General features: G+C 34.1%; 2 protein-coding genes across 3 annotated transcripts in view; one reads left to right on the top strand and one right to left on the bottom strand.

The window, feature by feature from the left end:
• LOC105198064 (transcriptional activator protein Pur-beta) overlaps positions 1-27,019 on the bottom strand; it is a 121,281-nt gene that overhangs the window by 33,491 nt on the left and 60,771 nt on the right. For both annotated transcript variants that reach the window (XM_011164708.3, XM_011164709.3), the window contains exon 4: positions 1-83. This exon is cut by the window's left edge and continues 20 nt beyond it. In XM_011164708.3, coding sequence (XP_011163010.1) covers positions 1-83 — 83 coding nt within the window. The remainder of the gene's footprint in view (positions 84-27,019) is intronic.
• Positions 21,222-25,403, top strand: LOC120357632. The gene is made up of 2 exons (XM_039448585.1): positions 21,222-23,479; positions 23,853-25,403. The coding sequence occupies exons 1-2, from the start codon at positions 22,604-22,606 to the stop codon at positions 24,303-24,305; spliced, it is 1,329 nt and encodes a 442-aa protein (XP_039304519.1). The 5' UTR covers positions 21,222-22,603; the 3' UTR covers positions 24,306-25,403.

Here is a 27,019-nt window from a genome sequence, read left to right as displayed (position 1 = left end):
CTAAATGTCGACAGATGGTCCCGAAATTCGGATGCTGTACTGAGTGCCAGGTAGATTTGGCTTCTTCTCCCATCCGCTCCAATCTGAAATAAAAAAGCAATTGCACAAGTTATTATCATATTGCAATAATCTTACATACATTGATACAATGATAGGTAACATTTTACATATACATTTAATTATTATTGCCTGGTTACATAATAAAATCAATATGTTAATAAAAAATATTTGAAAATATTTTTATAAATTTCCATAAATGTTATAAATTTTATTAAGCTTCGTAATTTTTTTATCTTATCACACAAATAAATATGAAATAATTTAAATAACGTTAAATGCCAATTAAGAGCCAAACACTAGGTCTTCGTGTGTAAATTCGTGTATTCTTCATCAAATGTATTCGTGTATTCTTCTTCTCGCATGCTGATCGTCCTCCTCTCGGACCACGGAATGTTCATCCATTCTAGACAATCGCAATAATTTCCATTGTAATTATTTGAAGCATGTGAGAGAATCAAAGATTTCAACTAATTGTATGTAATACATTACTAAATCATATCAACAACTTCTTAACCGGTTTCTTTGTATTTTTGACTCGTAGATTTACTGAAATTTTTGTCACTGATGATGGTCCAAACAAAACTGAAACGTTTGATTGTAACATTAAGAATACACAAATTTACACACGAAGACCTGTGTTTGGCTCTTAATTGGCACTTAACATTATTTAATTTTTTCCTTTAAGCCTATCTAATTTATGATTAAAATAATTTAATTAAAATTAAAAAAGATTAAAACTAAGAAATTAAAAGAATTTTTACTATACTATTTTTATGTACAAGATACTTCATTTTAATCGCCCACTTTGAATATCTTATAAGCAACGTATCATTGTGGAAAATATTCCAGATAAAAAATGTATAATTTAAAGGAAGACGAATAATGGTTTTAAGTGCACAAATAGTCAATTTTTTAAGTGTTCAAAAAATTAACTTAAAATTAATTATTATAATTCTGGCACTCTTTTACAATTACATGTGTACCATATGATGTACGCGCATTTTGGTTTAAGCAGTTTAAAAGCGATGATTTGAATCTGATTAATAAATAATGCTGTAAAGAGTTTTGGAAGTACGATAACGATGATTTGGAACAACTATTCGCTAAGAATTCGACACAAACGTAAAAAGAGCTTGCAAAATAATTAGGAGTAACGTAACAAACCATTTCTAAAAGCCTACACGAGTTGGAAAAGATTCAAAATAAAGAGAAAATAGATTCTGCATGAATTCATTAAGCCAACAAATCAACATGTGGCTGCATGTCTTTCTCTTAGAAGCGTAAACAACGAAAAAAATTTGTCTTTTGGGAAACTGTTATAGGTGATAAAAAATCAACATCGGTTACAGTATTTGTCGTTATTGCCTTTACATAAATAATTAAATAATTTTATCTATATAAAGAAATTGCTTCATCTTATCTTTATCTCTATTATAATATATATTAACTTCATCTTTATCTTAGATAAAGGAAGTATTATTTTTTCTAATTATTTAAAATAATGAATGATAAAGAGAATAAAATAAAAATATGCGCAATCTCCGCGATGACAGGCACTCGTAAAGTAAATGCAACGAGAAAACCAATTATGATTGCTATGGCATTGCAAAAAAGAGGCACCTATTGTCCTTAGCTTCAACTTCCAAATTACCATTTATCTTTGAAGAATTTTTCAATGTGATAACAATAGTGTTATATTCTGAAATTCAATTACCAGAAATTCTAAAAATCTACAGTAGGGTGATGTGGGATAAAGTGGGACACCATCAAAATTTCTATATAATAGTGAGTTTAGAGTAAAACAAAAAATTGTCATCTGTTGCTTATCATGACAGCTCATGTTTCAATTAGCCATTGGAGTTTGTGTACAAACATTTTGTTGCTGTACGAGACCAATCTTAAAAGTTATTTTCATAAAGTTTTTCTTGTGTTCATAATAATCGTGATTTAAGCAGATTTTTTAAGTGTTCAACAAAGGAAAGTTATGTGGAGTTATCGTTTTTCTATTATTTTTCTAAATAAAAAAAATGTAGAAACTTAATCTAGTTTCGATAATGAATGATTGCGTGCAAATTAACGTCGTGGGGTAAAGTAGGTTTTTCATGTTTTCTTGAAAGATTAGTGCAAATCAAGTGATTTTCAAATGTTCTTACTTATACACGGAGAAAATTTAATATTAAATATTACTATGATGCGACAGTAGCTGTAAACCATCAAAAAATTACAAATTTAAATGCTATAGACATTATAGAGAGAGAGAAGAATTTTATTGATCTATTTTCAATTATCCATTATTTAGAAATGTTGATTAAACATAGAAGTCAATTTAAGTTGGTTTTTATGGCTGTTTTGATTGAATTTTTTTGGTATCCCACTTTACTCTACCACTTTTTCAAAAGCCGAAAATTTTTCGTTTTTGAAAAATAGCTAAAAATACAACTTAAAATCAAAACTTTGAAAATCCGCAATTATAAAAAGTTAGTTTTTTTCGTCCTCTAGTGAAAACAACCATTGATTGTTCAAAAATTCAATTTTTTGACACTTCTATGGAGGCAAACAAAAACTCGTCCTACTTAGTACTGACAAGGAGAATCATAAAAGTGATATCTATGTTTTTTAATGCCAATTTTTTTGGTAATACTTGAGGCAAAAAGAGATATACGTGTCGCAGCGTTTATCAACATACAGCTTTATTTTCGAGTTATAAATTTTTCAAAATTTTCGAAAAATTAAACGATCATCCGTCGAGTTAAATTCGCATTTGCAGTTCGGCACTTTACTTTTTTCTTTAATGTGTTTTCTAAGTTTTTTTATTCTATTTAAACGCTATGTAATAATATAATAAATATTATAATTGCCTATATTATAATACATACCTACAAATCTTTGAAAATTAAAATAATCTTATAAAATCATCAAACTTTCCAAATTTACAGTCCAGATTTCATCCAACATTGAAATCAGTTTGCAAATAACGTATCACATTTTTTTATTTATTAATTTTTCGTATGGAACAATGGCTTGAATGATACATGTCGTAAAAGCACGGAAAACAGGCGACAATTTGCACACCAAATAAATTATATCATATTCACATTTCTCGTCAAATGTTTTCAAAGACATGATTGAATATGCACAGTATACGTCAAAATTAATTCCAAAAAAGCATATTTTTTCAAATGTGAACCAAATATGTTTTCCGCAAGATACCAGAAATAACAAATGTGCGGGTGGTATAATATCATTTATTCGAAGTACAAATTGTCGTAAATTTCTTTGTTTTCCGTATTTTTACGACATCTGAGCCATTGCTCCATATAAATAATCATTAAATAAAAAAATGTAGTACAAAATTATTTGCAAACAGATTTTGACGTTGAACCACTGGAGAGTTGAAAGATTTGATTTTAGGGTTATTTTAGTTTTTAAAGGTTTGTAGATATACAATATACATATATTAGGAAACCGGGACTATTTGAAACACCGAGTTATTCGAAACAATAGAAACATCTTTGTATGGGTACATGTTAAAAATTTACTTTAAATGTAAACGCGTCCTAACGTAACAACGCTACTAACAAAATTTTGTTGGCGACGGTGTCATATTGAAGTCGTGACAATGAAAAATGTTTCGCGACAGTCGAAGTAACTTCTAACAATCAGCATTTCTTTGAGAAAAATACAATTCTTTTAGAAAACTATGAATATATCGTATCAATTGAATGTATTAGGAGTATAAATAAGTTTCCGCCGTTTTTTATTAAAAATTGGGCTATTGTGAAAGAACGGTACCTAATGTTTTATTCAAAGTATTGTCCATCGCTAGCCACTACTTTTTCCCATCTTTCTGGCAGCATACGGATACCGCGTCGGAAGAATACTTCATCTTTTGAAGCTATCCACAAATCGACCCAATTTTTTGTATCTTCATATGATGTGAAGTGTTGCTCAGACAGGCCATGCGCCATCGATCGAAACAGGTAGTAATCAGAAGGAGCAATGTCTGGTGAATACGGCGGGTGGGGTAAAACTTCCTAATTGAGTGCTTCCAGGTAGGTTTTGACCGGCGCCGCAACATGTGGACGAGCATTATCATGCAGAAGAATAACTTTGTCGTGTCTGGAGTAGTAGTGGGCACGTTTTTTCTTGAGTACTCGGCTCAATCTCATCAATTGTGTTCGGTAGAGAGCCCCAGTAATGGTTTCATTCGGTTTGAGCAACTCATAAGACACCAAGCTGATCCCACCAAATACACAACATGAGCTTTTTTCCATGAATGTTCGGCTTGGCTGTCGATGTTGAAGCATGGCCAGGTGGTCCCCATGATTTCTTCTTCTTTCGTTATCGTAGTGGATCCATTTTTCATCACCAGTGACTATACGATGCAAAAAACCCTTTCGTTTATGCCTGGCAAGCAGCATTTCACATGTGAAAAATAGGCGTTCAACGTTTCTCGGCTTCAGTTCATATAGAACCCAGTTTCCTTGTTTTTGAATCATTCCCAATGATTTTAAGCGATGTAAAATTGCTGGTTGAGTCACTCCTAATGTAAGTGCAAGTGCTTCTTGCGTTTGGCACGAATATTCATCTAACAATGTTTCCAATTCCGCGTCTTCGTACACTTTCGGCCTTCTGCTACGTTCTTTGTCTTCGACGTTAAATTCACCGTTCTTAAACTTGTAAAACCACTCACGGCAACTTCTCTCACTTAAGGCAGCCTCACCATATGCTTCTACAAGCAATCGATGCTGCAGATTTCTTCAAATTAAAGAAATAAGTCAAAAGCTCCCGCAAATGACGCTTATTCGACTCAAAACTCGACATTTTCGCACGAAAAAAGATATATGATACTGATACAAAATCGCTAATATTTTAAGGTTATGTTGTTGCCAGATGTCCAACCTTACGATATAACGTTTTACAACAGACAATTTCAACCATAACATACTAGTGGCGCCATTTTTTGTGAAACGGCGGAAACTTATTTATACTCCTAATAATTGAAACAATTTGTATCTACTTTTTACTGTGATATTTTTGTAGATCATACGCAACAATGCGCAGAGTTGACACCAGGACTATTCAAAACACCGAATGTCCAATGAGTCGAATCGTCGTTCAACAATGATTTTTTCTTTCATATTCGCGTTTTAACCCTTAAACACGTAAGTGGGTCTGAGAGACCCCATATAAAGTTTTAAACGCTTGCTATGTGAAGACAGAATGAGATAGGAGGTTCGGACCAAGACGTAAAAAAAGTTTGAAATCTCCTCTTTCGATTGATGTGGTTGATCAATTTTTTTGGTCAGCTAGAATTCGAACGGCACGGCAGCAAAGTTTTGTTAGGGTCAATGCGACCCATATAATGTGTAAGTAAACTTTTTTTGTGAGTATTTTACATAAAAAAGCTAGACAAAATACGTTCGAACAGATCGGTTTGCGGATGTTACTCGCATATACTGTCTAAAGTTAGAATACTATAATATGCTGTAGAAAAGGGAGTTTTTCCGAAATATATCATGAAACACATCAATTTTTAATTTTAGACACGATTTAATCAAAAATACCTCATATTCGCTTTGTTACATAAGTACATTTTTTATTAGAAATGGCAATAATATAATTTTTTTTGAAAGTATGAATCTTTAGCTTTAAAACGCCGTATTGCAAAGTTCTTCAAAGTTTTTTGTTGCAAAGATATGATTTTTTTTTTAAGTGTATTTTTAGATGCCCAAAAATACCTCATATTCTCCATGTTACATAATTATACTTTTTAAAAGGAATGACTTTGCCAAATTTTATTTTAAAAGTGTGACTCTTTAGCTTTAAAACGCCGTATTTAAAAGTCCTTAAATGTTTTTTGTTGCAAAGATATGATTTTTTAAAGGAAAAGTGGATTTTTAACCAATTTCTCATTTTTGCTTAATGGTTTTACTTTTATAACTTTACAATAAATTATTGTTCGGCAATGCCGATTGTGCAGTGACACTCCTGAGATTTTTAACTTTTGTTTCAAAAAAAAATCCTAGAAAAATATTGATTGTAATCAAAGTTATAGCTTCTCAAAGTTGAAAAAGTCTCTCAGATCCAAAAATGTATTTCCGTATTTTACAGGATTGGTGTGTTCAAGGATTAAGTATTAAAATACACAATTTAATATTCAACAGATGTAATTACACAAAATAAGAATAGTCCCTGATTTGTTTCGAAAACACTAAAGCAATAAAATTCTCTATTATCTGTTTGTTCCTTTTTATTGTATGCAACTTTTCTTAATAATACTATATATTCCTTTCTTAATAAAATAAAGTCGTAAAAACAGTTTTTTTTTAATCTTTGATTTTAAAACACAAATTTCAAAATAATCCCGGACTTGTTTCAAATTTTCCCGGGCTCGGGGCTATTCAAAACACTTTGTACTGATCGATATTTTCATATGCAGTTTAAAACAAGTACAATTTCGTGTTTTATCTATAATCGCATTATGCGTGACAAGGTTTAATCTTCCAAACCTTCTAACATATACAGAGGAGAAAAGGATATTATGGCTATTGTTGACAATATGGCTATCTCTGTTATTTCTGTTATTTGATGACGTATTCTGACAATTGCTTATAGAGTTATTCGTTTTATAACTCATCATTTTTTAGTGATGCTAATATGCCAATAACTGACAATTGTTACAAGGTATTTTTACTTTTGAGCGCTAACAAAACTTTTTCAAGATATACTTTCAACTTTTAATTACACATACTTCTTTATTATTCTTCAATTTGAATGTATTATCACACAAAGGTACATTCGAGTGTTTTTTTTGTTATTTAACTTTTTATTCGGCCGTATACATTTCAAATTATACAAAGTTAAAATAATAACGTGAAATTTTGTTAATATGATTTTTTAAGCAAAATTTTTATATCAAAATATAACTTCGATAAATCAATTGCCATTCTAAAAAACGCTATTTAGAAACATTAGAAACATCATTTTATATTTGTTGTTTAATGTTAAATAAGGATAAAATGATATTTTTAATGAAATTTCTAATGATATTTCTAAAGCTTCTAAATGCAGGAAAATTCTAAATAATGGAAAATTAAAAATATATAATTTTGTAACAAGGTACTGTGTTTCTTTTAATTTAAACTAATTCTTTTTAATTATTTTTATGGATAGCCATATTACAACCACTTCTTTTGTTCCACCGATTATGCAATGCATTAGATTTTTATAAATCACGTCCTAAATAATAAATATTTCATTACTTTGAGTCTAGAATCTGTTAAACGACACTCTGACAAATGTAATCGTTCAAGTTTTAATAGAAAATATTAATTATAAACAAAGTTATTCAATAAAATGAAAATGGGTGCCATATTATCCTCTTCTCCTCTATTTTAATATATGAATACAGGACTCAAAAGAAAAAAGAGTGTTCCAAATAGCTCTGATCCCCCTTATTGTAATATAGGCAATATTTGTTATGTCATTGTATTATAACGTTTAAATGGAATAAAAAATTACAAAATATATATTTAAAAAAAAAGAATGCCGATTTGCAAATGCGAACTCGATTCACCGGAGTAATCGTTCAATTTTTCAAATTTTTCAACTCAAAAAATAACCCGCATGTTGATAAACATTGCAATACGTATCTTTTTTTGCCTCAAGAAAAGCTTCACCAAAAAAATTGACATGGAAAAACACGAATATCATTTTGGGGTTCTCTTTGTGAACAGTGTATATCAAAATTGTACAGATCCAAATTGTACAGATTACTATTAATGCAATATAAAAATGTCCCTAAAACTATAGGTAAAGAGTAATACCAAATTTGGCCCATTTCTTGAACTTCAAATTTCAAACATTGTATAATGGAACATTAATCCCAGATAAATTTTAAGATGAGTATAAGCGTGGTTCCAGAGATGTAAAGGGTGGAAAGTGATGGTTTTTCATAACACAGGGTGCCGTTTTTATACTTCTTTTTTATTGTTTGAATAAAAGTTACCATTTCCCATGTATTTTTGCGCGTTAAACACAAATCTGGTAAGCAAATTGTTTTAACACGTCAGATTTCTTAGAAAAGTGTCAAAAATGATCATTTTTACTTCACCAAAGCGTTAAAAAAAAATCTATTCTATCTATCTAAAAATCTATCACTCACATTAAAAAAGCAGCCCAATCTGTGAGAGGCAAGAGTCACATTAAAAAAAACATCCCAATCTGTGAGAAGCAAGGGAATTCATATTAAAAAAACACCCCAATCTGTGAGAGCCAATGGGACTCACATTAAAAAAGCACCTCAATGTGTGAGAAGCAAGGGGACTCGCATAAAAAAGCATCCCAATCTGTGGGAGGCAAGGGGACTCTTAGTAAAAAAGCATCTCGATCCGTGAAAGGCGGTGTCACTTCAACTCTATCTATCGGTAAGTTTTAATACTAAACAAAAACTAAGATCATATTTTAATCCGGGATAAAAATCCATAAAAAACAATGTTTCACTTCGTTATATATACAGGGTGTCCCAGAAAGCTCGCATCCCATTTTAAGAACGGATTCTTTGGAAAATTCTAAAAAAAAAATCCTAATACAAAAATGTCGAGGGTATAATGGTATTCCAATTATTTGCGATTAAAATTTACGAATCACTGAGCTGACATTTCGCGCGCTCAGGCATGGTGACATGACAAAGGTACCACAAGGGTACCTCTTGATACTGAGATTGTCATATAAATACGAAGTGACATTTATATTAAGAAATTACTACTATAGGAAACATATTTGTACATTACATATGCACAATTAATGTTTTCAACAAAATATCAATTTAATAACAAGATGTTACGATAACCGTTGGGTCAGCTGTCAATATAAATTTATTACCATGTTCATATGATAAGAACTTTTATGGTAACATATTGATAATATCGATAATTTATGCGATGATATGAAAAAGATTGAATATGTTGATAAAGTAGAATTCAAACATATCAAATTATGTCTATTTGACATTATCGCGTTTATATCAATTAAATTACCGATTTACATTTTTAATAGTTAAAAATGTAAATAAATTATTGATATTATCGATATATTACCATAAAAGTTCTTATCATATGAACATGGTAATGAATTTATTTTGACAGCTAACCCAACGGCTATCGTAACATCTTGTTATTGAATTGATATTTTGTTAAAAACATTAATTGTGCATATGTAATGTACAAATATGTTTCCTATAGTAGTAATTTCTTAATATAAATGTCACTGCGTATTTATATGACAATCTTAATATCAAGAGGTACCCTTGTGGTACCTTTGTCATGTCACCATGCCTGAGCGCGTGAAATGTCAGCTCAGTGATTCGTAAATTTTAATCGCGAATAATTTGAAAACCATTATACCCTCGACATTTTTGTATTAGGATTTTTTTTTTAGAATTTTCCGAGGGGAAATTCACAGCCGGCATTGGTGTACAAAATTTCGGCAGTGGACTGCCGAAAAAAGTAAGCAGTGATCTATAATATTGACGGCATTGTCGTCAGTGGTTGGGGAGTGGTGAGCTCACTTCAGAGTCGGTTTTTCGATCATGGGGTTGAGCACAAAAATTTTTGAATACTTCGGGAAAGCTTTAGAATTCTTGTGCAGGCATTGGCGTATGATAATGGGCACGCGGTAGTGTTCATAATTGCATGGCATTGCCTTAATTTTAATATAGGATTGACGGCATTGTAGGCATTGACTAACAATAAGCATTGTCGGCAGTGTACAAAAATGTCGGCAGTGTTTTACAGCAATGCCAAAAATCGGCATTGGTGTACAAAATTTTGGGTTGTGAATTCCCCCTCGGAATTTTCCAAAGAATCTGCTCTTAAAATGGGATGCGAGCTTTCTGGGACACCCTGTATATATATATATATATATATATATATATATATATATATGTATGATAAATTTTTAGATAAATACAAAATAGATTTTGTTTTAACGCCATGGTGACGTAAAAATGATCATTTTTGACAGTTTTCTAAGAAATCTGACGTGATAGAGCAATTTGCTTACCAGATTCGTTTTCAGCGCGCAAAAATACAAAGGAAATGGTAACTTTTATTCAAACAACAAAAAAGAAGAAAAACGGCGCCCTGTGTTATGAGAAATTATCACTTTCAATCTTTTATATCTCCAGAACCGCCTTTATGCTCATCTTAAAATTTCTCTGGGATTTATGTTTCATTATATAATACTATTTAGCATTAAAAAAAGTTTTAAATTCGAGGTCCAAGAAATGGGCCAAAAAACAGGTCTTTTTGGTGTTATTCTTTGAAAACTTTTAGAAGCAATTTTGTCAGTCATTATATAATGTATAATGTTCCTTCTATTTTTCTTAATTTTGATTCTTATTTGCGTATTGATTCAAATCCAAAGATATTTTTTGATAAAAAAAAATTATTTAAAGAACTTATGTTTTTAAAAAATAAAAATTTAAAAATAAAAATATGAACATATTGTTTTAATATCTTAAATTGTTTTGTTCAATAGCGATATTATCTACAAATTACTTAACTAAAACCACATATACTTTAGTTGTTTATATCTAGAATTCAGTGAAAAATTTGTATTTTTAGGCTTGAAATTGAAATATATTGTTGTTCATGTCTATTGCCGTTACTATTCCTCACTTCATTATACTGTTTTGTCGTAACGCGCAATGCTTGGTTTCAAGGACGACATCAAGAACACATCTCACACTAATCTGAGATCATTAAAAGTTTTCGAATGTGTTGTTCACTGTGTTTAGAAGAACTCTATTATTATTATTATTATTATTATTATTATTATAAGATACTGTTATTAATAATACAGTAGTAGTATATTTTATGATCCCCTTAAGGTTACATATAATTACAGGCCAACTTACATATAACTTAACCTACTCTTACTCTAATCTTACACTAATACCGCCTCGCACGTATGCCCTGACTGTCCCGCCGTTACTCTCGCTTCGCTCGCTTCTAACCTAATGCCTCCCTTTTTCTCTCTCTCTCTCTCATGGCAGCAACCCTAAGGACTTCCGCTTCCGTTTACAACCTTTGCTCTTTCCTCCCTCCTCACTCACTACCTCTCTCACACTCACACCTCTCATTCATATCCTCCTCCTCCCTCCCATACCACCCACCCCCCCTCCCAACCTTTCCCCTTCTCTCCCCGCCCTCTGATTCTCTCCTCTTCCACCTCCCTCAACCATCCCTCCCCTTCTCCCTCCTCTCCTAAAATCCCTTCCACACGCCTCCTGCCATGTCTCCTCCCCTCCCTCTTTCCATGCTCTGCACTCCTCCCACACGTGTTCCCAGAATTCCAAGTGACCTTCATATAACCTGCGTAACTTTTTATCCTCCTCCTCCCAATATCTTTCTTCTACCATTTCGTTCCCCAGCCTAAATCTTACTAATCTCTTCCACCTACTCTCCCCCCAGTCCATTTCTAGATATCTTGGAATACCCTATCCTTTTATTCTTCTGTACCATCTGCTAAACCTTCCGTTCTTAATCCTTTCTCACCTCTTCTCTCTTTGGTTTTCTCTATCCCTTCTTTCTATCTCATCAAAGTCTACTCCTTCTGTCCTCCTCCTTCTCTCCCAGTCCAATGCTTCTACATACTCCCCTCTCTCTAAAAAAAAACTGTCCCTCTCCTTCTCCCACTTCGAGCCTTTCTTTCTCTTTCTCATCCTTTCCTTCAACTCTTCCAAACACATCCTTGCTAACAAGCTTCCCCCCTCTCTTCAATCTCTCTTCAAACCACAAGCTCTCTTCCCTGCTCTACTTCTCAACTTCTCTCTTTGCGTCTCTTCTCTCACCAAATATCCTGGCGTTCTTCCCTCTACACCTAACACCCATCTCAAATACCTTTCGTGTAATCTCTCTACCCCCTCCCTCTCCTTCCATCCCCAGATTTCCACTCCGTACTCCATTACCGTCCACACTAAGGTATCGAACAGTCATACTCTCCTTTTCCAGTCCCTCTCAAATCTCCTCTTTCCAATACCCCACACTTGTCCCATAATCGCCTTCGCTACCCTATCTCTTATCTGTGCTTCCTGCCCCCCATTCCTTTGAAACATGTACCCCAAAAACTTATACTCTTTCACTTTCTCCTTTTTCCTTTCCATCTCCATTCAGCCTTACTCATCCTACCACCTCCCTCCCTAAACCTTAACACTTTTGTCTTTTCTACATTTACTTCCAAACCTTTCCTATCCATAAACCTTACAAACCGCTTCAACATACTTTTCATATTTCCCTCCCCCTCCGACAGTAACACCACGTCATCTGCATACGACAATGTATACGAGGTGTGTTCAAAAAGTATCGCGAATTTTGTGTTTTTTCAAAAATTATTTATTTATTCATGAATATCTATTTTGTCCCCTTCAAAGTAATCCCCATGAGATATTATACACTTGTGCCAACGGTTTTTCCAATCTTCGAAGCACTTCAAAAAATCATTTTTTTTTATCTTGTTCAGCTCCTCCTTCGATGCCGTCTTTATCTCGTCAAGCGTAGCGTAACGTCGTCCTTTCATGGGCCTCTTCAGTTTAGGGAACAAGAAAAAGTCACAGGGGCCAGATCTGGGGAATACGGTGGCTGCGGCATCATTAGTGTGTTGTTTTTGGCCAAAAAGTCGCGCACAAGCAACGATGTGTGAGCAGGGGCGTTATCGTGGTGCAAAAGCCAATTTTTGTTCTTCCACAAATCCGGGCGTTTCTGGCGGATTGCTTCGCGCAAATTGCGCATAACTTGCAGGTAATATTCCTTATTGACCGTTCTACCCTGTGGCAAGAACTCATGATGCACCACGCCCCTGCAATCGAAGAAAACTGTCAGCAAAACTTTCACATTCGACCGAACTTGGCGCGCTTTTTTCGGTCTTGGTTCGTGCGGCAGCTTCCATTGAGATGATTGAGCTTTGGTTTCCACGTCATAACCATAAACCCACGATTCGTCACCAGTTATGACCCTCTGGAGCAAATTTGGGTCGTCGCGGACAGAGTCCAACATCTCATTAGCAATGTTCATGCGATGCTGTTTTCGGTCGCAATTGAGCAATTTTGGTACGAATTTCGCGGCGACCAGTCTCATGCCCAAATCATTGATAAAAATCGAATGGCACGAGCCAATCGATATGTTTAGGTCCTCAGCAACTTCTCTAACGGTGATTCGACGATTGGCCAATACCATTTTCTCCACTTCATTAATTTTTTCGTCTGTTGTTGAAGTGCTCGGGCGTCCGGCACGCTCTTCGTCGTTCACATCTTCTCGGCCTTCTGAGAACATTTTGTACCACCGATAAACGTTGCTTCGGTCCAAGGTAGCTTCTCCGTATGCCACAGTCAACATTCGGAATGCATCCGCGCACTTAATTTCGTTTTTCACACAAAATTTGATACAGGTTCTTTGATCCATTTTTTTGAATAGGTAAAAATCGAAGACGATCCAAAACACGTGCAAGCAAAGCAGCTGTCAACAATTAAGTGAACATTCAAAATGGCCGAGCTTGTCGGCATAAGTGAGAGACATGAGTACCAACATAACGCCACAAAAAGATCGAAATTCGAATATACGTAACCCGCGAAAATTCAAAATTCGCGATACTTTTTGAACACACCTCGTATACCCTAACCCCCCTGTCTTCACCCCTCCCCATTTCACCCTTCCCATCTCTTCCTCTAAGTCCGCTACTAGCAAGTTGAATAAAATAGGGCTCAATGGACACCCCTGTCTTACCCCCCTTGCTATCCAGAAACCTTTTCCCACTTCTCCACTCACTCTTACCCTGCTTCTCATTTCCCTCAAAACCTCTGCCACCCTTTCCACCAAACGCTCTCTTACCCCTCTCTCTCTCTCTCTCATTGCTTTTAGCAAGATTCCCCTGTCCACCAAATCAAATGCCGCTCTCAGGTCAACAAACACTGCCATCATTTTCCTTCCCTTCCTTTCTATCTGCCTATTCACTAAATAATTTAAAACGTATATATTATCCAGTATCCCTATCCTCTTTCTGAATACCGTTTAATTCGGTAGAATCAATTCTTTTCCCTCCACTTCCTCCCTTAGTCTTTCCACCAATGCCGCCGTATAATCTTATACATCGTCGACATGATCGTCACTATAATCCCTAAAATCCCCCACTACTTTACCCTCTCCCCTCTTCAATATTGGCACTAACACCCCTTCATTCCAATCCTTCGGCCATCCTTCACCCCTCCAAATCTTATTGCACATCTTCCAAATCCATTCATCTATCTCCTCTCCTCCATATTTCCAAGCCTCCCCCGGCACCCCATCCATCCCTTTCGCCTTTCCATCCTTTATCTTACCCAATACTCCAACTATATCCCTTCTATCCAACTCACTCTCCTCCTCCAGCCTCTCCTCTCTTCTCCCCCCATCACCCTCCTCTCTGTTCCTCCCATCAGTCTCTTAAAGTATTCTTCCCATTCCTCCATTCTTATCTCTGTCTATCCCCTTCCATTTCTTCCTTTCTCTATTTACAATCCTCCACACTTGCCCCACCGATTTTGCCTCCTCCGCCTCTCTTTCCCATCTCCTGTTCTCCTCCCTTTTCTTCTCTTCGCCTATTTCCTTATATTCCCTCCTTTCTTTCCTATACTCTTGCCCTTCTCTCCACCCCCTCCACCACTCTCTTAGTGTCCTTCTAACCTTTCTCTTCTTCTCCCTGCACTCCTCATCCCACCAACCTCTCCCTTTTCTCTCCTCTATTCTTCCCTCCTCTTCTATTCTTCCCAGCGTCTCTCTTATCCTCCTTCCTACGTCTTTTATTCCTTCTTGCACCTCATCTTCTTTTACCTCTACCCTTCCCAACTCCCTTCTGAATCGCTCTCTACCCTCTTCATCCCAGCTTCCTCTATGTCCTATCTTGCATTTCGTTCCTTTCTGTTTTTTCTTTCTTTCTCCCTCTTTTAATCTTACTACTACTGGATGATGATCCGAATCTATTTGATCCCCTACCCCTTTCTATCTCTTCCTCCACACCTTTATTTACTAAAATAACATCAATTACTGTTTCCCCTCTACCCCCTGAATATGTCCAGTTACCCTCCTCATCTCCCCACTTATTCCCCCGTTTAAAATCCACCATCCCCTCTCTCTTATAAACTCTATCAACTTTCTTCCCTCCTTATTAATCTTATCAATTGACTTTCTTCCTTTTTCCCCCTCCCACTGATCTTCATTTAGTTTTCCTCCCTCCTCCCCTGTCCTAGCATTAAAATCCCCCCCACATATTGTTCTTATCCCTTCTTCCCTTTCCTCCATCCATCTCCTCAGGTCTAACTTCTCTCTTAACTTCTAACTTCTCTCCTAAACCCTGGTTCGCATACACTCCCACTACTCTTAATCGCCCCCTCTCATACTTAATCTCCCCCTTAATCCCTTCTTTTTCCCCTCGGTCAACTGTATTCCTTTCCATCAACTCCCTCCTAATTCCTAGCATCATACCTCCTATTGCTCTTCCTTTCTTATTTTTCCTCTTCGCCCACTGTACCTTCCACTCATATCCTTTCGGTAACTTCACTTCAAAATATTTCCATCCCTTTTCCTCTATTCACGTTTCTATCAATATCATCACTTCCCACCTTTCCAATCCTTTACAAAACTTCTTATCCTTATTCCTCAAACCTGCTACATTCCAAAAAGCTATGCTGACTCCTTCCTCCCTTTCCCCTTCTATCCTTCTCTCTGTTCCCCCTCTCCCTCCTCCTCTCTTCTCTTCCCCTCTTCCTTTTTTTCCTCTCCACCCCCGTGTTCTCCTTATCTGTCTCCAAAACTCCCCTCTCTCCCTCCCCCCAATTATTCCCCCTGCCTTTGTCTCCTTTTCTCCTCCTCACTTCTTCCTCCTTCCCCCTCCCCACTCTTCCCCCCACCCCTTTCTTTATCTCCATCCCATTTTCTCCCTTTCCCATCCCTCAATTCCTCTTTCTCCTCATTCCACCTCCACCATATCCCCTCTATCCAAATCCCTTCCTGACCTACTCTTACTCTCCTTCCTTTTATTTCCTCACTAACTGCTATTCTTCTCAGCCTCCATCTCGTTCTTCTTTCTTCCCAAGTCAGGTCTTCATCTATCCAAATTCCCTTTCCCCTCCTTTATTTTCCATTGATTTTCCAAAATCTCCTTTATTTCTTCTTTCTCTACTGTCACTACTAACATACATCCACCTTCTCTCCTGCCTACTTCTATTCTCGTTATCCCCTCCACCTTAGCCTTACTTCTTAGTCCTAGCTTACTAAACAGCTCTTCTAATTCACTTTTTATCTCCCCCCTCCCTTCCTTCCAACCTTTTACTATCACGTTCCTTCTCCTACTCTCTCTCTTTACACTTCCATGTTCTTTCTAGCTTCCTTACTCTTTCCTTCCATTCTCCTTCCCCCTCCTTCCCGTCCCTCTATCCTTCTTTCTTCCTATCCAACTCCTTCCACCTCTCCAAATTCCCTTCCTTAATAGCCTAGTTTACATCGAGCACTTGATACGCGTACTAACTCGTAACTTTCTATTAATTTATCTTACTTTCGACAATGCGTGAATACATGATACATATATTTAATTATCTCGATTCATATTGTACCAACTTAATATACTATTTTTTAAATTTATTGCCGAAATTAAGATAATTTAATAGAAAATTACTAGTTAGTACGCGTACCAAGTGCTCGGTGTAAACTAAGCCAATATCTTTTAACTCTTTTTCTAGCTTCCCAATCTTTTCTACCAATTCCCTTCTTTCTTTTCTCCACCCTTCCTCTCTGACCCTCAATTCCTCTCTCATCTTCTCCACTTCTTTTTTCAGCGTCTCCTTCTGCCCTTCCCCTGCTCTCCTTATTTCCTTCTTCACTCCCTCCAAACCTTCTCTCACTTCTAACTTTAATTCCTCTCTTAAATTGGCAAACAACTCTTATTTCAAACTTTTATTTCTCTCTCTAACCCACCTCCCCTTGCGGCAATCTGACCGTCTGATTACTCCTTTTAAATATCTCTGCTTCTTCCTTGTCTCCTAATAAGTCTCTACCTAACAACTCTCTTTTTCTTTTCATATGCTCCTCTATGTCCCCAGCGCTCCCTAATCTCTCTCTTCTCACTCTCCCCTTTATGTTTTCCATTACATACTTCAAGATCTGTGCTTCGTCACGCTCCTTATTTACCGCGTTATTCTTTCTCTCCATTTTTTATACTTTATGCCCAAGGCCTCTCCTCGATAAATTCCCTAGACTCCCCGTCTCAAAGAAAGAGAGACCGGCAAGCAGACCTCGCGACAGAAACCTTCACTCCTCAATAATGATTTGGATTGTTGGATCTCGATCTCAAGTATGTAGCATTCGTCTAAAGATCTTATGGACCTTACAGACACCAGCTCTTCCTGCAGAGAAGGGAGCTCTAACTTCTTAATAAGTCTTTTTATCTCTCTTTCTTGTCCTGGCTCATATACACGAAACCGAGCAAAGCTACATTCCGTTTCAGGCATGCATGATACGCATGATGTATCATTTCGTTCTTGTTTAACATTTGGACAAAGATAAAATGATATGCCATATATATTATGCGTAAACAAAACGTAGTCCAAGTCTCTATTCGAGGCTATGGCTCATCTGCTATCAAAATATTTTAGTAAATCTTTCGAGTTTAGATTAATTAATTTAATTTAATATTTTAATAAATTATGTATAAATCATTTGATGAAGAAGAGCTAGTGTCTGTAAAGTCCATAAGATTTTCAGACGAACGCTACATATCCAAGATCAAAAGACAACAATCCAAATCGTTATCGAAGGGTGAAGGCTTGTGTTGCAAGGTTTTCTTGCCGGTCTCTCTCCCTTTGTAAGAGCTCGTCTTTGTATTTTTGTTGTATATTTTGAATATTACATTATATATTGTAATATCAACTTGACTTTCATTTTGGCATCGTGATTTGTTAAGTATGTCTTTGTAAATTTTTATGAATATAATTATATACGGCTGCCTTCTAGCAATTTTTAGTTAGGAATACTAATATACATATATACATACACACGCACACACACACACGCACACACACTCACATACACACACACACACACACACACACACACACATATATATAAAAGTATTTCTAACCAAAAATTGCTAGAAGGCAGCCGTATATAATTATATTCATAAAAATTTACAAAGATATATATATATATGTGTGTGTATATATATATATATATATATATATATATATATATATATATACTGGGTGATTCAAGATAACATATTGGTCCCAAAGCTGACATATTCATAATCGAATTCGGAGACAATTTTTCCTTTTGCAAAAATTTGTCCACAGCATAGTTTTCAAGTTACAACAAGAATTAGCATATGACGGGTTGGATACAAGTGGTAGACAGTGGCGGCGCGACTTACTGTTACACGCGAGTGTGTTCGTGAGGTGCCTTCTGCGCTCAAATGACTGACAAAGTACACGGACAACACATTCCTATTTAAACTTTTTCTCTCTCTCTCTCTCTTTCTCTGTTGCTTTAATTATGCTACATTTAACTTGTCAAATTTTGATCTTTGTTATCTGGCCGTCAAATATCGGAATAACTGTAAAATCTTCAAGTAAGTTTACTTTATTATTATGAATGTACGCCCGCAAATAATAAAATTTAATGCAAATGAGATTACTTCAATATCATTTGCAAGTTAAAAGTATCACTTTTAAAACGCACAAGAAGAGAAGGAGAGAGAGAAAGAGACGGAGGAGGTCCTTCGAACAAGTTTAAGCACGTTTACTCACGCACACGGCAATCAGCGTATTGTTTGCACGATGCGACAGTTCAATTTAAATTTGTCCTTTATCCAGATCTATCCCTCGAAATGGTTTCACATTTTACCACATTTATACTATTTACTCTGCACTTGATCGATAAACGCGAAACTACGCGACGAACCGATCAATCAACTTTATTAATTACTATTAATCACTACTCTGATCACTACAATCATTCAATGCGTTAAAATTACTCAAAGAAATAGGTGTTTACGTTACAATCACACAACACGTGTTCACTCGATGATATCAAGCAGTCGACTGGATGTTATTGGTTATGTCGTTATAAGAGTGTCGAACGATTGGTTAAAGCCATAAGTCAAAACGCGGCAATTCAAAATGAAAATATTGATTAATACAATTTACATCAATACAATTTATTAAAAAAATGTTGCAAATGCATGTTCATCATTATTTGTTAAAAATTTTATGATAAGTTACTTTATCAAGATAATTATTTTGAATATTTATTATGAAGCAAACTTCAAGGATATAATTCTTGAAATCTCGTCGCAGTAATGGATAATCTGCCCTTTTCAGGGCAACCAAATATTTAAGGCGATGCTGGACTGACGGTGAAACTCACTCGACGTCGGTACTTCAGATTACTGCAGATTTTTCTTCTATGAACTGTGGGTCGCGCGTGAGGCAAAGAGTAAGGGGAATAGGCTAGCGCTCTTTGTCAAACGCACTCATCTTTCCTTGTTCTTTTGACTTTAGCGCTTCTAATGCAGGATTTCTGAACTACCATAAACGCAATTTATGCTCCTCGCATCAATATATGTGAAAATTATATAAACAAATTTTATTCAGGCCTTTCTCTTATACTAGAACTTTTAGGATCATTCTACAAGCGTCGTATTGTTCTGCCATTTATTCTACTCGCCGTAAACTACTTATTTTATACATACCAAGTCTAAAACTTTTATATAGCGCACATGTTGTCACGAGTCGGCTGCAGATGCCAATAATTAAACTATAATTTTTTAATCAACTTTCGTTTTTCATATTGAATTATAGTTTCCGGCAAATATTTTTGTCACTACTCTAATCGTGTAAAAGGATTTTGAGATTAATAAAGCCAATTTAGAAAAAAGCCGGAATAAAAATAAGCATATATATACAGGGTGATTCAGGTCGCTCGGAAGATTTTGCACTTACGTATTCCTCATGAAAAATTGAGTCGAAAATGTTAATAGCAAAATGTTGAGGGGTCAATAGTTTTTAAACGGTGAGCGTTTAAAAGTATCCAACCACAGGGCGTGATGTTGGCGCCGTTAAGGGCGGCACAACCAAGCGGCCGGCCGGGCGCTTTGGCGGGTACCGGCACGGTGTCAAACTTCAAGTATTGTAAAAGTTCCATGAAATCTCTATTAACATCTTACGTTTAGTTTAATTGACAAGAAGTAATGTCAATTGCAAACTCGTTAAAACATCAATTATCTGAATAAGAAAATGTGTTTTTAAAATACATTTTGTGTGTAAACAAATAAATTGATAAATAAAATCAATATTAATTATGTTATCTGATGAAATAATATTAAAAGCTTTCCAAACATTTCCAAAACTTGTTTGTCAAAAGTTTTATCAAAAACAATATTGGAAAAAATTTACATTTGAAATAATACACTCGACAGCAAAATTAAAGGCTCATCTATTCCGACTCCGAAAAATAGGCGTAATTCAAGAGAGTGTAACTTTGTTAAAAATGATCGTAAAAAATGTTAAAAAAAGCATTTTGAAGCTTGAAATCTCTAATTTTGAGATTGATAAGTCATTAAACGATTTACAGATTGTTTACGAAGTTACGCGGATTCAAATGGGGATAGATCAAATCTCTAAATGTTTTACAAATTTTGCAAAGCACCACGACATGAAATAAAAATTGCACGCAAATGTGATTTACAGCATTCGAAAGCGTAAATCTGAATCTTTAATTTGCTTACTTGTTGAGCGTTGTACGATTGTTTTCCCTGAGTTATGCAACACTGAAGCAAAAATGGCCTTTTTTTGCATCAATAATTAAATAATTCAGTGAATAAAAATCGTACAACACTCAACAAGTGCGCAAATTAAAGGTAAAGATTTACGCTTTTGAATGTTGTAAACCGCATTTTTGCAAAATTCGTAAAAAAAAATCCAACAAATGTCAAAATCTTGTGCAAATTTTGCCAAGTTGCACAGCGTGAAATAAAAGTCGCAAACAAATGCAGTTTACAGCATTCGAAAGCGTGAATTTTTACCTTTAATTTGCGTATTTGTTGACTGTTGCACAATTTTTTTCACTAAGTTATTCAGCACTGAAGCAAAAATGGTTTCTTTTTTCAATGTTGAATAATTCGATGAATACAAATCGTACAACGCTCAACAAGTGCGCAAATTAATGGTAAAGATACACGCTTTCAAACGTTGTGAATAGCATTTGTGTGATATTTGTAGTTCACGTTAAATAAACTCGCAAAATTCGTAACAAATTTTGCCGCATCTTTATTTTTATCCGTATAGCTCCGTAAAAGATATGTTTTCAAAGTCGATATTAAAAATATGCAGAAACATTAAACTGTAAAATGCGTTTTCATGTAACGAAGTTCTCTCTCGATCGTTGTATCATTTCAATCGTGATAGTCGTAAACGCTTCATCAATTTGATCACTCATTGGCAGTATTTACAGGCATGCGATGCACATATTCTTATTGTTTTCCGTAATAAGAAACCATGATATTAAATCTGGTGACTTCGTTGACTACGCTCGAGAATTTCCACAGTCAAACCACAGATCTTTTCGGTTTAAAATTTACCGTGTGCGTTTTGCATTGTGTTGCTTCGTCATGTGGAAATCACTTAATACGTTGCTTTTCCATGATATATCCAATGATATATCTTCAAATAATTCGGACAAATCTTCAGAGAAAAAAATCACTATAAATATCGCCATCAATTTTTGTAGGAAGTTTGAATGGTTCGATGTGCACATACATACTTTATGGTTATTCTTCTATTTTTTTAACATACTAGTCATTAATTATTCTACAATTATTTTTTAAATTATCTAACATTAAAGACGATATGTAAAAGTGTAAACGCGACTATAAAATGGCAACTTTTTAAAATTAGGTAAATTAATTTTCTAAATAAACATAACGCTAACTACAACAATTTCACCAAATGTTAAATTGACTACCACAATAATAAATAATTTAAATTTCCGAGTTTAAAAAATCAAGTTTAAATAATCTCAAAATATCAATACATTTTAAATCATCGCAACAAAATTATAATTTAAAATAAAATAGTGATATATTCAAATATTTTTGGAAATAACCTCTAGTGAAAATAATGAATAAATAAGTGATCTGAAAATAAATTATAGTCATTGAAAACAAGTAAATGTGCACTGCTACATTATTTTAAAGGCCACATTATTTTAAAATATTCGAAATTATTTTATTGCATCCAATGCTTCAATTACTAATTATAACAAAGTAAATGATGAAGTACATTTATTTTTATTAAAAGTAATAGTTGCCAATAATTTTAGTATAGCTTCTTCAGTTAACACTTTTCTAGTACAAGACTAGGGTCTATCTTCCTTATGATTAGTGATCCAATATTTCTTATCCGATTAATAATTGCAGAATTACATTTTCATTAGAATGTCTGAAAATTGGAAAACATTGGATGAATAATCTTGCAGTAGCGTCTACAAGAAGCAGAGAGAAGAAAATGAGCGCCATTTCCATAAAAATCTACTGCTACTCTTCGGCAAATTTCAACGAATCATATCGAATGATGCACATTTGTTTCTCTGTGTACATATGTATAATAACAAATTGTCATGACAAACAAAGAAATGTTAAAAAAATAAAAATTAAAAGAAAATCAAATATCCACGTTTTTCTGTCTTCAAAGAGTCAATTTTATTTTCAAAAAATTGTCATGGAGTATTCAACTCAAGAATATTGTGAGATGATAATATTGTACGGCGAGTGTGGAAGAAGCGCAGAAGCTACTGCAAGGTTATACGCTGAACGTTTTCCGAATCGCAGACATCCTAGTACAAATGTAATTTTGCGATTAATAAATCGGGCAAGAAATATCGGATCACTAAAACCATTACACGCAATAAATGACCCTGAGCGTCGTGCTAGAAATGTAGCAAATGAAGAAGCTGTGCTTCAGGCAATTGAAGAAGATCCAATGAGGAGCATTCGGAATGTTTCAAAAATGCTTAATTTGTCATTTTCGACAACGCAGCGAATCTTAAAAAATAATGAGATGCATGCGTACCACTTTTCACGTGTACAAAATTTAATGCCTTTTGATTATAATAAAAGAATAAATTTTTGTATGTGGATTCTGCAATGTCATAGAGAAGATCCTCATTTTGTGGAAAATATCATGTTTACTGACGAGTCGATGTTTACGAGAGATGGCATTTTCAATACACATAACTTTCATTTTTATGCAGATGAAAATCCGCATGTGTATAACATTGGCAACTATCAACACAAATTCAGTATTAATTTGTGGGCTGGCATATACAAAAATTCTGTGGTAAGTATTCTTAATATGTATGTTATAATATTAAATGTTATAATAATAAATACTTTACCTTTTACTTTGTTATGTTAGAAATAAAGCAATGAATGCAATAAAATGGATTTCGAATATTCTAAAATAATGTGGCATTTAAAATAATATAGCAATGCACGTTTATTTGCTTTTAAAGATTAGAATTTATACTTTATTTCCAAAATTATTTATCACTATTTCATTTTACCAATTTTTAAAAGTTGCCATTTTATAATCGCATTTACATTTTTACATATTGTCTATAACGTTAAGTACTTTAAAGAATAATTGTGGAATAATTAATGACTAGTATGTCACAAAAATAGAAGAATAACCATAAAGCATGTATGTGCAGATTGGACCATTCGAACTTCCTGCAAGAGTTAATGGCGAAATTTATAGTAATTTTCTCTCTGAACATTTGTCCGAACTACTTGAGGATATATCATTAGAGGAGCGACGTGCTATGTGGTTCCAACACGACGGAGCACCTTCACATAATGCAAGGCGCACGCGGGAAACTTTAAATAGGAAATATCCTAATATGTGGATTGGCCGTGGAGGTCCTCGAGCATGGTCAGCGAGGTCACCTGATTTGACACCCCTTGATTTTTTTTTATGGGGAACTATAAAAGAGTACGTGTATCGCGTGTCTATAAATACTGTCGAGGAACTAAATTACCGTATTATTGAAGCGTTTGCAAATATCACACCTGAAATGTTAGAACGATTAAAACAGAGCTTTATTAGACGTGCTGAATTGTGTATTGAAATGGATGGTGGCCACCATTTCGAACACTTATTATAAAACTTGAAACATTATTATTCATTTAATTATTTATTTTAATTATTTATTCATTATTTATTTTTTTACTATTTATTTATTTGTTTATTTATTTAACTTCATTTAATTGCGTGTTCATCTAAAAAATTTGGATCAAAGGCTCATATAGAATTTTTGATTCGCGACGATAACCGTGTTATCAACACGAGAAATTGTTATACAAGATATTATTACAGTTAATTTATTGAAATGTACTAGCTTTTAAGAAAAAAAATATAAAATATTATTGTGGCTAGTTCCCGCAATTATTTTTATCGATTTAGTTTCTTCGATATCATCTTTGTAAATGACTATTTCGTTTATTTATTTCATTAATTAATATATTGTTTCCATGTGCTTTCGTTAAAAATAATGTAAAATTGAAAAATAAATTAAATTAAATACTGTGACTGTGGTCTTGATTAAAATAATTTTGTCCAATGGATTCTTTTTGTATTCAACTGTTCTTCGTTTTCAGGCGAGAATGTATAGAACTCCGATATGTCTAAAATTTTTTCTTTATTTTTGAGTGGTCAATAAAATGATTTCCCGTCACAGATGGTAGAAGAACTATGAGAATCAGAAACAAAAAGAATGAGACTTCAAAACTTTTTTTATACTATGTTAATTTTTGAAACTATGAGTTAAAAAACTTACAATAATGTGTTAATAAAGCCAAATGTGAATATTCGTCTTTGGATCGATTCTTAGATGTTACTTATACGACTTACGGTAGGAGACTGCCAATTTAAAACAAGTAGGCCAACAGAAAGTGAGATAAAAATATAAATATAAGTATGTGTGTGTTTGTTATGCATATTCAAATGGAGATGCGTCAAATCTCTAAACCTTTTACAAAATTTGCAAAGTTCCACGGCGTAAAATAAAAATTACATGCAAATGTGGTTTATGACATTCGAAAGCATGAATTTCTACCTTTAATTTGCGTATTTGTTAAACGTTGTACAATTTTTGTTCACCGAATTATTCAACACTGAACCAACAGTGCATTCTTTTGCTTCAGTGCTGAATAACTTAGTGAAAAAAAATTGTACAACAGTCAACAAATACGCAAATTAAAGGTAAAAATTCACGCTTTCGAATGCTGTAAACTGCATTTGTTTGCGACTTTTATTTCACGCTGTGCAACTTGGCAAAATTTGCACAAGATTTTGACATTTGTTGGATTTTTTTTTACGAATTTTGCAAAAATGCGGTTTACAACATTCAAAAGCGTGAATCTTTACCTTTAATTTGCGCACTTGTTGAGTGTTGTACGATTTTTATTCACTGAATTATTTAATTATTGATGCAAAAAAAGGCCATTTTTGCTTCAGTGTTGCATAACTCAGGGAAAACAATCGTACAACGCTCAACAAGTAAGCAAATTAAAGATTCAGATTTACGCTTTCGAATGCTGTAAATCACATTTGCGTGCAATTTTTATTTCATGTCGTGGTGCTTTGCAAAATTTGTAAAACATTTAGAGATTTGATCTATCCCCATTTGAATCCGCGTAACTTCGTAAACAATCTGTAAATCGTTTAATGACTTATCAATCTCAAAATTAGAGATTTCAAGCTTCAAAATGCTTTTTTTAACATTTTTTACGATCATTTTTAACAAAGTTACACTCTCTTGAATTACGCCTATTTTTCGGAGTCGGAATAGATGAGCCTTTAATTTTGCTGTCGAGTGTATTATTTCAAATGTAAATTTTTTCCAATATTGTTTTTGATAAAACTTTTGACAAACAAGTTTTGGAAATGTTTGGAAAGCTTTTAATATTATTTCATCAGATAACATAATTAATATTGATTTTATTTATCAATTTATTTGTTTACACACAAAATGTATTTTAAAAACACATTTTCTTATTCAGATAATTGATGTTTTAACGAGTTTGCAATTGACATTACTTCTTGTCAATTAAACTAAACGTAAGATGTTAATAGAGATTTCATGGAACTTTTACAATACTTGAAGTTTGACACCGTGCCGGTACCCGCCAAAGCGCCCGGCCGGCCGCTTGGTTGTGCCGCCCTTAACGGCGCCAACATCACGCCCTGTGGTTGGATACTTTTAAACGCTCACCGTTTAAAAACTATTGACCCCTCAACATTTTGCTATTAACATTTTCGACTCAATTTTTCATGAGGAATACGTAAGTGCAAAATCTTCCGAGCGACCTGAATCACCCTGTATATATCAAAATGTTTATTAGATACAAAAGAATATATATATATATATACACACATATTTATTAACATACATATTATATTTAAGAATAATATGTCGGATAATAATATAAATAGTTTATTAACTGAATGGGGATTGAATGCAGAAATAATTGTAAACTTCGTAGCTACGTTATTAATATACGTCTATAATTAGAGAAATTTGACAATAACTGCCAGGTGTCAATATTTAAACACAAGATTTTTTGTGGTGTTGCTTTTTGCTCAAATTGATTTGTATTATATATATTGTTTATTATATGTTAATTAAATTTACAATTTACCTGGTTTATAAGGTTCATTATGAAACTGTTAAATAGCAGTATTTGCTATTTACAGCTCAAGATTTTGAAATAGAGCAATTGGACATCTTAACAGAGAAAGATTTAAAATTGTTAATTCCATAAATAGGACCTCGACAAAAATTTCAGAAAAATTTGAAGAATTATGTTCGCGAGGTAT

Source organism: Solenopsis invicta, chromosome 4 (assembly GCF_016802725.1).
Source record: "Solenopsis invicta isolate M01_SB chromosome 4, UNIL_Sinv_3.0, whole genome shotgun sequence".
NCBI lineage: Eukaryota > Metazoa > Arthropoda > Insecta > Hymenoptera > Formicidae > Solenopsis > Solenopsis invicta.
This window is presented reverse-complemented; position numbering and strand designations above follow the sequence as displayed.